Source organism: Coregonus clupeaformis, chromosome 9, assembly GCF_020615455.1.
Source record: "Coregonus clupeaformis isolate EN_2021a chromosome 9, ASM2061545v1, whole genome shotgun sequence".
In the NCBI taxonomy this organism is placed as follows: domain Eukaryota; kingdom Metazoa; phylum Chordata; class Actinopteri; order Salmoniformes; family Salmonidae; genus Coregonus; species Coregonus clupeaformis.
This window is the reverse complement of record NC_059200.1, coordinates 29,305,332-29,316,952: the sequence shown is the minus strand read 5'-3', so window position 1 is coordinate 29,316,952 and position 11,621 is coordinate 29,305,332. Positions and strand designations below refer to the sequence as shown.

At 41.2% G+C, this 11,621-nt stretch overlaps 1 protein-coding gene across 1 annotated transcript; it reads right to left on the bottom strand.

The window, feature by feature from the left end:
* Nucleotides 1-656: 656 nt before the first annotated feature.
* Nucleotides 657-10,233, bottom strand: LOC121573794 (transmembrane protein 120B). Its single transcript, XM_041886092.2, has 12 exons — nt 9,989-10,233; nt 7,880-7,998; nt 7,663-7,779; nt 7,517-7,576; nt 7,323-7,418; nt 7,134-7,223; nt 6,952-7,017; nt 6,728-6,789; nt 4,154-4,246; nt 3,487-3,551; nt 2,922-2,990; nt 657-2,685 (listed from the first exon to the last, which is right to left on the bottom strand). Exons 1-12 carry the CDS (start codon nt 10,049-10,051, stop codon nt 2,569-2,571), a joined length of 1,017 nt encoding a protein of 338 aa, XP_041742026.1. The 5' UTR covers nt 10,052-10,233; the 3' UTR covers nt 657-2,568.
* Nucleotides 10,234-11,621: the final 1,388 nt, after the last annotated feature.

Here is an 11,621-nt window from a genome sequence, read left to right as displayed (position 1 = left end):
TACATTGTCAGGACAATTTTCAATGTACTACTGTGGTTGAAAGCTGATAGAAATTAGCTCCTTTCAAAGCTGGAGTCTGGACAAATATTTATTGCAGTTCACTAAGTTAAATGACAGTGCCCACTAGTGGTGGTTGCTATGAAAAAACAGATAAGGCAGTGTTTCCTAGTTAGACAGACAACTGAATAAAATGGGAATGCTGATTGATAAATATATGTTTAGCAAAGAAACACATTACATGATTTGCTAGTTGTAAAATTACATTACACAGGGCCATATATCCATGTATGTAAACCATTTTTAACCTTTATTTAACTAGGCAAGTCAGTTAAGAACAAATTATTATTTACAATGACGACCAAACCCAGATGACACTGGGCCAATTTTGCGCCACCCTATGGGACTCCCAATCACGGCCAGATTGTGATACAGCCTGGAATCGAACCAGGGTCTGTAGTGACGCCTCTAGCACTGAAATGCAGTGCCTTAGACCGCTGCGCCACTCGGGAGCTCTGACAAGTTTGTTCCCTCTTACCATCATGCAAAGCTGATTCAACATTAACATAAGTCATATGTTGAAAATAACAATAACAATCAACAGCCCAATCAATTACTCAATCAACTGCCACAACTAAACGTAATGAAAAGACACAATCTTTGAGTCAGATGTGTTTTATTTGTTTTCCAGCCAGTAAGAAACAGCATAAATTACATTATTTTATCCAGTGTCTCTTGTTACAAGTGTACGTTCAGGCACAAGTTAGTCTTATGATGGGACAATCCATGACATCAACATTAAACCAAACTCACAATACTTGAGGAAATAGGATCTATTGTGGCAGCTTTGACGTTAGACTGAATTTAACATTTTGGTCTAATAACATGCTATAGCTTTTGTAAAGAAAATAGTGGTTCCCTTCAAGAGCATAATGGATTTTTAAAATGAAAACAAGACTAATGTCCAAGACCTTATATTTTGTCAATAACATAACACTTGATTCCAAATGGAACAAAAACATACATCACGCAATTGTGACAGGCTACAAGGAGAGATAAGGCATTTAGAAAGCCCTGTCACTAAGTACTAACGTTGTTCAGACCAATCCATTTTTTCAAATGCACATCTAATAATACAGTTCAAAATTAAATAATGCTTAAAATGGGTACAAAAGCTCTTGAGATTTGTACATAGATCAGTTGACGCGTTACTATACATACATACATTGTATCTCAGCAGAGTTATATACACTTGATCACTCCAGCACATCCGTGCTTGAGACATTATTGCCAATCATTTGTTCACAGTACCAGTGCTCATAGCAGCAAAACTCAAACAACCAGCATCTTCTTGCACAACCTGAATTGGACAAGTCTCTCAAATAATAATTAAATAAAAGGGTTATCATTTTGAACCAGATTACAGGATTTAAAAAAATATGGACTTTTGTCTCTATGCCGAATCCACTATCTGAAAAGTTGCACCACCAGGCACTCAGATTAACAAGGTGCAGACCATTACAGAAGGAAGAGAAATCCTTTTATACTCAAACTTGGTCAGTATCATTAATATATTCATTATTTTAAAATAGAACGCCTGTGTAATTTATGGTTACCAAATCAACCCAAACAATGGTAGTAAACCGCTGCTGTTAAAATGTGTAAATGTCTATGATCAGTTAAGTCCTGGCTGGTACCTTGCTGAAATAAGAAGCAGGCTTTACTTGATATAATATGGACACGTAGACATGTCAATATCCAGAGATAAGCAAACAGGTTTACTTTTTAACAGCACTGCGGGGAGAAATAAATAGTTGAATGCATCTTTACTGAAAAACATATCAAAACAACAGACACTTACAAATAACAGTGAAGAAATGGCTGTGCCCTGGACATATTTGAATGCCATACCGATAACAGCTGTGTGAAGTAGTGACATGACCACACAGTACATATACTTTGTAGGTAAACTCACCTTTCTCATGACCTAATGCAGGGTTTCCCAAACTCAGTCCTGGGCCACCCCCCTGGGTGCACATTTAGTTTTTTGTCCTAGCACTACACAGCTGACTCAAATAACCAATTCATCATCAAGCTTTGATTATTTGATTCAGCTTTGTAGTGCTATGGCAAAAACTAAAATGTGCACCCGTGGGGGCCCAGAACTAAGTTTGGGAAACCCTGACCTAATGTTACCTGTCTTTGTTGAGTTGCATATAGTTTGAAGAACATAATTAATCAGTCTGTCCACTCACTCTAAATCTAAAAGGATCAAGCCTCAAACGGTCCAGGATCGCAGTGGTTCATCTGCCAGACGAAAGCTGCTCTGTGTTGTGATTGCACGTGTAGCAAGGACAATGACAAGTTATCGGAAACAAAAGCACATTCAGCCAAGATTATTGGTTAATGTTGCAGCTGTCATCAACGTCCGAGACACATTGGTCTCTCTGCTCTGTCTTTTCCTGGCACAAAGCCTCTGCAGTCAATCTTTCCATCGGTTGTGCGTGTCAAAGTGCCATTTTGCTTCATGGTTACTGGCCACTTGGAGGTATGAGCTGTAGTCAGACTCATTCACTCCTGCTTTTGCACCTTTTCTGGGTTTTCCTGGATCTTTTGGTGAACAACTTTCAATGTGGTGAGAAAATTCCCCAGGAATAGGACAAGAAATGTCAGTGCCAACATAAATACCTGAAAGATACAAACAAAAGCATTAGGAATGACATGTGATGTCATTATACTAGATGTCATGACTACAAAGTTTAACTTCCAGCGTCAGAGAGTAGTCTTGTAATGAGCATAGGTTACAAGAAAATTCTAGACGAGCTTGCACAAGACAGGGGCTGGAAGTAGAGACATGTTGTACTGTATTGTATTTAAAAACAAGGGATTTTATGGAGATTGTAGGGTAGTATTTCTGTCCTTACCTGCCACTCTTTACAGTCTTCATGTCCTGCCAACCGAAACAGAGTCATAGCATTGTACAGCTGCCAGAACTGTGAAGGGGATTGGAGAGAGAGAAAAGCTCAGTCCAAGACCTAAAACCTTATTCAAGCACACAAGCATGGTAGCTTGCCCTGGAGTGTGTACATGTAAATGTATAAACCGCCAAAATCACCATCTTATTTACTGGAATAAGGAACAAAATTAAAGCTTTGCAATCATGTTGGACAAGACTATCATTTACAATAGTGACAGATTTTGCAATACCATCTTTACTTCCAGTTGACCGTCTCCCCACCCCACTCTCATCCCAGTCTGTGTGAAACACGCTGGCATACACCCAGACTAACCTGACCTCCTCCCTGGATGACCATTTATGACCATTTCATACAATTGTGTTTAAGTTCCTCACTGTTGAGAAAAGATTAAGCCTGATACTCCAATGTCTTGAGTTGAAAGTAGTAGAAAGGTGGAATAAATGTAAAACAACCTCTAAACTAAACTAAGCCCATACTTAGGAGCTGTGTGGTAGTCCTGTGTTTGACTTACATGGCCGAAAAACAGAAATGGCAAGAGGAAGGTGAGTCCTCTCCACATCCATGACTGAAACCCCTCTGCAAAACAGACACATACATTACTTAAGGTGGGAAAATTAACATTCAGTAAGGCACAAACTACAGAAAGACAGCATGTTAACATCCAGTTCAACTAGCGTTGTCAGGGGTACAGGTTAATCATTAGACACATCATGGTAAGGAGAGTACAGTAAGCTATACCAAAAACAGAGCTAAACATTTTGTATGTCAGAACCAATACTCTGTTCAACGGGCAGCTGCAAACTGATTGCGAGATGTTCCCCATCAGCTCACTCTGGTCAGCAAGAAATACATTTTTCTAGTGTATTTCTATCATAATTAAAATGTTGTGCAGTAGAAGGGAAAACTTGAGATTCAAAGAGTGTATGACGTTAAGCAAGGTATTCCGACAACTGGGATTTCACTCAACATGGAAGAGAACCAACTTGCTCAAGGGTAAAACCCCACCTTTGTCCCATTTTTGCAGTCATGGGGTTGCTTGTGGCCCACTTCATTGTAACAACTATTAACACACACACAAATGTCTTGTAAATGGTTCAAAAGCTCACAAGGGGTTTCCCAAGTCATAACCAATAAGAAAGCCTTAGAAACAGTCCTCACTGCAAAGGAGCTCATCTTACCCACTGTGAGGTCCAACTGAGTGCTCTCCCCCAAAGCACGTAACCGGTATAAGCAGCCACTTTGGTAGTAATATTGAAGAAAATGCACAAAGCCTGAAAAACATAACGATGAATAAATAAATAAATCAAACACTTTTACAATCAATAATGTATGAGTAATGACATGCACTTACATTACAGTAATTTAGGCTATATTGTGCAGGTTATTATTAGAATGTTTTACTATATATACACACACTGAACAAAACTATGAACGCAACATGCAAAAATGTATATGATTTTACTGAGTTACAGTTCATGTAAGGAAATCAGTCAATTGAAATAAATTCAGTAGGCCCCAATCTATGGATTTCACATGACTGGGCAGGGGAGAAGCCATGGGTGGGCATAGGCCCATCCACTTGGGTGCCAGGCCCACCCACTGGGGAGCCAGGCCTAGCCAATCAGAATGAGTTTTCCCCACAAAAGGGCTTTATTACAGACAGAAATACTCCTCAGTTTTATCAGCTGTTCGGGTGGCTGGTCTCAGACGATCCCGCAGGTGAAGAAGCCGGATGTGGGGGTCCCGGGCTGACGTGATTACACGTGGTCTGCGGTTGTGAGGCCAGTTGGACGTACTGCCAAATTCTCTAAAATGACGTTGGAGGCGGCGTATGGTAGAGAAAGTAACATTCAATTCTCTGGCAACAGCTCTGGTGGACATTCCTGCAGTCAGCATGCCAATTGTACACTTGAGACATACAGTGGGGAGAACAAGTATTTGATACACTGCCGAAAATCACATTATATGATTTAAGTAATTAATTTGCATTTTATTGCATGACATAAGTATTTGATCACCTACCAACCAGTAAGAATTCCAGCTCTCACAGACCTGTTAGTTTTTCTTTAAGAAGCCCTCCTGTTCTCTACTCATTACCTGTATTAACTGCACCTGTTTGAACTCGTTACCTGTATGAAAGACACCTGTCCACACACTCAATCAAACAGACTCCAACCTCTCCACAATGGCCAAGACCAGAGAGCTGTGTAAGGACATCAGGGATAAAATTGTAGACCTGCACAAGGCTGGGATGGGCTACAGGAAAATAGGCAAGCAGCTTGGTGAGAAGGCAACAACTGTTGGCACAATTATTAGAAAATGGAAGAAGTTCAAGATGACGGTCAATCACCCTCGGTCTGGGGCTCCATGCAAGATCTCACCTCGTGGGGCATCAATGATCATGAGGAAGGTGAGGGATCAGCCCAGAACTACACGGCAGGACCTGGTCAATGACCTGAAGAGAGCTGGGACCACAGTCTCAAAGAAAACCATTAGTAACACACTACGCCATCATGGATTAAAATCCTGCAGCGCACGCACGGTCCCCCTGCTCAAGCCAGCGCATGTCCAGGCCCATCTGAAGTTTTCCAATGACCATCTGGATGATCCAGAGGAGGAATGGGAGAAGGTCATGTGGTCTGATGAGACAAAAATAGAGCTTTTTGGTCTAAACTCCACTCGCCGTGTTTGGAGAAAGAAGAAGGATGAGTACAACCCCAAGAACACCATCCCAACCGTGAAGCATGGAGGTGGAAACATCATTCTTTGGGGATGCTTTTCTGCAAAGGGGACAGGACGACTGCACCGTATTGAGGGGAGGATGGATGGGGCCATGTATCGCGAGATCTTGGCCAACAACCTCCTTCCCTCAGTAAGAGCATTGAAGATGGGTCGTGGCTGGGTCTTCCAGCATGACAACGACCCAAAACACACAGCCAGGGCAACTAAGGAGTGGCTCCGTAAGAAGCATCTCAAGGTCCTGGAGTGGCCTAGCCAGTCTCCAGACCTGAACCCAATAGAAAATCTTTGGAGGGAGCTGAAAGTCTGTATTGCCCAGCGACAGCCCCGAAACCTGAAGGATCTGGAGAAGGTCTGTATGGAGGAGTGGGCCAAAATCCCTGCTGCAGTGTGTGCAAACCTGGTCAAGACCTACAGGAAACGTATGATCTCTGTAATTGCAAACAAAGGTTTCTGTACCAAATATTAAGTTCTGCTTTTCTGATGTATCAAATACTTATGTCATGCAATAAAATGCAAATGAATTACTTAAAAATCATACAATGTGATTTTCTGGATTTTTGTTTTAGATTCCGTCTCTCACAGTTGAAGTGTACCTATGATAAAAATTACAGACCTCTACATGCTTTGTAAGTAGGAAAACCTGCAAAATCGGCAGTGTATCAAATACTTGTTCTCCCCACTGTATGTGGCATTGTGTTGTGTGAAAAAACTGCACATTTTAGATTGGCCTTTATTGTCCCCAGCATGAGGTGCACCTGTGTAATGATCATTCTGTTTAATCAGCTTCTTGATATGCCACACCTGTCAGCTGGATGGATTATCTTGGCAAAGGAAAAATGCACACTAATAGGGATGTAAACACATTTGTGCACAACATTTTAGAGAAATAAGCTTTGTGTGTATGGAAGATTTCTGGAATCTTTTATTTCAGCTCATGAAACATGGGACCAACACTTTACATGTTGCGTTTATATTTTTGTTCAGTATAAATAGAGAAAGTAGATGCTTACTCTGGTAAATGGAGAAGGCAAGGAATTGACTTCTGAACATCTGATACATGGACCCCTCTGGCCTTTGAGAAGAAACAGACAGAGCAACCAATCAATACATGTGATCGCATAACATTTATCAATCAAACTGCTTGTCAGAAAAACTTTGAGGGCAACTGCCAACAGATGTTTTGCTTTTGACCAACAGCAATTAATTTAAGTTGAAAATAAATAAAAGCACTTACCAGGTAAGCATTACACCTGATAGGAAGGTAGAGACGTAATGATGGGAGACCCACCACCCTTTGATCCTGAAAGGACACATGGAGTGGAATTAGAATTAAGAAGCAGAACTAGGTCGGCACAAGTATAGTATTTTGATCTCACTGACTTAATAAATAGTCACATAAAAAGCTTAGTAGCTCACCGGGACCCATTGCTCATGAGGATGCTTTCCCTTATGGTCAAAGTGCAGTAGTACCAAACCAGCAAGAAGTTGAAGATTTCATCTGTGACACTGCAACAACAAAACACAGACATTTACAACTACTTTGCTTTGATTAAACATTAAAAGATGCTACGAGGAAACATCAAAGGCATAATGTAACCAACTCACCGGTAATTGAGCAAAAAGAGACAGGTTATGGCCCCAAACATCAAGATTATTGTCATAAAAAGCTTGAACTTCTCATATTCATCTTTATAGGCAAATCTGCTCCAGAGAATAGAACAAACAGTGGGTCATATGCAGAAACCATGCGGATGTGACTGAATACAGATATTTTGTTAAAGCGGAAGCAACACACTTACTTTGCCTGGTTGCTGAGAAGTGTTACATTCACATTGCCAAGGACCAAATTTAAGTACAATCTGAAAAGAGACTGAAACATTTTACAATATGCTTTGACACCCTCATATGGTAAAAATTAAATAATCATGTCCTCAAATACACTGACCCATTCTTCTTTGGCAAATAGGCTTCCATATCAAAGAAGAAATTCTCTTTGTCTTTAATTTGCATTTGGATGTCTTTGATCAGTTCCGTTTCTTTCTCATCACTTGTTTTTGTGCACCTGTAGAATAAAATTAAACTATTAAATGCTCAGGTCCTAGTTATGGAAAATAAGACAACCATTCCGTGTCAACTGCCAGCACTAAGAGTGGGCTACTTACTTGCACAGACTGTGCCTGAGGTCTTTTAGACTCTTCCTCTGTTTACTAATGGCACTGCTGCATGTTGCCTGGAGGTTGGTGAGCTCATCGAGCTTCTGTCTGTACACTTTGTGAGTTTCCTAGAAATAAAATGTAAATAAATAAGCGAAGATTGTTCACCAGTACTCAAATATGTTGATAGCAAATAGTCTGTGAAATCGGCAATTATTTTCACCAAAGATAGAGTTTAGGCATGCAGTGATGGATAGGTTCAGGTCTAGGACAGATCCCCCTTTCATTTCTAAGGAGAGTTTAAGGCTAATCCTTGATCATGCAGAATATAACAGGTGGATGGAAGGCAGCATTGCATTTGCAATATCATTGAACTTATCCTGTCCTTTCAAGTGGTGTCAATAAGGAAATGAGAGGGAAGGAAGCCACTGCGCCCTGGGTAAAGTGACCCTTATTTGCTACATACCTGCATTGGTTTGACTGATTTAACTGCGCCAAGGTTACAATTTGGGGGATTTCACTATAAAAAACAACTTAAGTTTGCTTGCTGGTTATTATTACTTCAACAGGCTATTCTTGCTAGTTAACATTTGCCATTCATTGGCCAAATTTCCAGATATTAAATCTGCACCAATTCAATTAAACCTGACTTGCATACCCCAGGATACTATACTGAACAAAAATATAAAAACGCAACAATTTCAAAGATTTTACTGAGTTACAGTTCATAAGAAAATCAGTCATTTGAAATAGATTCATTAGGCCCTAATCTATGGATTGGGAATACAGATATGCATCTGTTGGTCACAGATACCTTTAAAAAAAAGGTATGGGCGTGGATCAGAAAACCAGTTAGTATCTGGTGTGACCACCATTTTGCTTCATGCAGCGAGACATCTCCTTCGCATAGAGTTGATCTGGCTGTTGATTGTGGCCTGTGGAATGTTGTCCCACTCTTCTATGGCTGTACGAAGTTGATGGATATTGGCAGGAACTGGAACACGTCGATCCAGAGCATCCAAAACGTACTCAATGGGTGACATGTCTGGTGAGTATGCAGGCCATGGAAGAACTGGGACATTTTCTGCTGTCAGGAATTGTGTACAGATCCTTGCGACATGGGGCTGTGCATTATCATGATGAAACATGAGGTGATGGCGGAGGATAAATGGCACAACAATGGGCCTCAGGATCTCGTCACGGTATCTCTGTGCATTCAAATTGCCATCGATAAAATGCAATTGTGTTCGATGTCCGTAGCTTATGCCTGCCCATACCATAACCCCATCGCCCCATGAGGAACTCCGTTCACAACGTTAACTTCAACAAACCGCTCGCCCACACAACGCCATACATGTGGTCTGAGGTTGAGAGGCCGGTTGGACGTACTGCCAAATGACTGAGGCGGCTTCTGGTAGAGACATGAACATTAAATTCTCTGGCAACAGCTCTGGTGGCCATTCCTGCAGTCAGCATACCAATTGTACGCTCCCTCAAAACTTGAAACATCTGTGGCGTTGTGTGACAAAACTGCACATTTTAGAGTGGCCTTTTATTGTCCCCAGCACAAGGTGCACCTGTATAATGATCATGCTGTTAAATCAGCTTCTTGATATGCCACACCTGTCAGGTGGATGGATTGTCTTGGCAAAGGAGAAATGCTCACTAACAGGGATGTAAACAAATGTGCACAACATTTGAGAAAAATATTTCTGTGCATATGGAAAATTTCTGGGACCTTTTATTTCAGCTCAGCTCATTATATGGGACCAACACTACATGTTACTTTTATATTTTTGTTCAGCATAATTATATTGGAAAGTTCCTGAATACAAAATAAATATTGTGTCTAATAATAACGTTAACTGATAACCTTTTGTCAAGTTAGTATGCTGGGTTAACTAAGGTAGCTATCTAGCAGGCTAGCTAGCAAGCTAACTAGCAGGCTAGATAGAAAGCTAACTACCTAACAGGCTAGCTAGCAAGCTAACTAGCTAGCAAGCTACCAAACTGAGTTGACAATCGTAGCTATATCATTCTCCTCTCTTGCGAACTGGCGGTAGTCCACGCCACGCACTAAAGTTAGCTAGCTGTCAAACCGGCTTCACATAGGCCTACCTGTAATTGTTGATATTCTTGGTCAATTTCTTCCCAATCAGTTTGACACCTTTGCAGTGACATTGTGCCAGTTAGCGGCACGAGCTAACTATTTCTCTTCCTCCGACTCCCTGTACAGAACCTACAGATGGCTACAATACAGCAGCAGACAGTTACTAGTATTTTTGGTAGATACCACTGAGGTATAATAAGAATGGTAGCTACAGCTGTTCAAGATTATTTTCCAATTCCACGTTGTGCGCATGCGTCCGACCGCCCACTACTGTCAAATGTACCTTTGTGACGTCACAGTTCTAAAAGTGCAGAAATATTCATACTAGACAGGCACCCCTACTACAATAACAGTTTCACATTACTGTTTGAGAAAAATGTTTTGGATAATGATTTGAAGAGCAATATAATGACACATTTACAAGAACTGAGAAAGTTTCTCACTCAGCGTGAAAAATGTGTACATCTATGCAAGTTGGTTGCTATGGGGATAGAACACTTGGTCACTGACTGTTGCCACCATTCATTGTAGACAGGTTGGTTGTTTAGCAACAAAATCGACTCGTGCACAACTATGGGGCAAAACAGACAGGGTTAGTGCAAATCAGGGGTATGCCACCCTGGTCCTGGAGTAACTGAACTGGAAGACCGAACTGGAAGACCAGATGTGTTGAATTTAGGCAATCATTGAACTGATCAATTGGCTCAGTTGGTCAGGTGTGGTGCCTAGTTGGAACAAAATCCTGCAGTACCTGCAGCACTCCAGAAAGAAGCAGACACAGAAGAAGGAGAGTGGAACTTTCTGCGGAGGCGTAAACCTGGACGCGCAAGGTTCGACTTCAAACAAGGAAGCGAAATAGAATCCATCGTTCTATATTGTGGTAGGCGGTTTTAGCAACAGCTGTGCTCGACATGGATGATAGTTCTGATGGTATGGGCGGGGATGATGAAAGTCATGGACCTGGATGGTCTGTGGTGAAAAGGAAAAAATTGAAGAGACCGTGAAGAGGGTGAAGGTAGTGAAAAACAAAAGTAATCTTGGAATGGAAAGTTGTAATCGTGTTTGATGTGACCACGGGGTCTCATCTACACCCTATTCGATTAACCAATGCCGTTAAGAAAGAGATAGAGGAAGTAATATTAGCCCGGTTCATTGGTAGACTGTTAACATTCTGTGCTGACCATGTTCAGCAAGGGAATATTCTGAAAATGAAAACTCTCATGGGGAAGAAAATCACAAGTCATGTCCCTGGAGGTTCGGCTAAGCTGAGGGGTCATTTCTGGGGTTCCACGATCTATGTCCATAGATGATATAAAATAAAATGTAGAGGGGGGCATAGTGGTTGAAGCCAAAAGGCTGTTCAGTAAGAAAGAGGGGCAGAGAAGTGAAAGCCTGTCAGTATTATTTATGTTTGAGAAGGTTGTACCTAAGAAAGTACAGATGGGCTTCCTGGCTTTCACTGTTAGAGAGTTTGTCCCACCTCCATTAAGGTGTTTTAAATGCCAAAGAATGGGACATGTAGCGGCTTTGTGCATAGGAAAGAAAATATGTGCCAAGTGTGGAGGGGAACATGATTATGGTGAATGTGGGAACAATGTCAAGGTTAAATGTTGTAATTGTGGGGGGAACACAGTGCAGCAT

Coding starts and splice junctions, on each gene's coding strand:
- LOC121573794 (XM_041886092.2), bottom strand. CDS start 10,051: ATGTCACTGCAAAGGTGTCAAACTGATTGGGAAGAAATTGACCAAGAA. Junction 6,790..6,951: donor TCAGGTGTAATGCTTACCTG/GTAAGTGCTTTT, acceptor TTCTTCTCAAAG/GCCAGAGGGGTCCATGTATC. Junction 3,552..4,153: donor TCAGTTGGACCTCACAGTGG/GTAAGATGAGCT, acceptor TCTGTTTTGCAG/AGGGGTTTCAGTCATGGATG.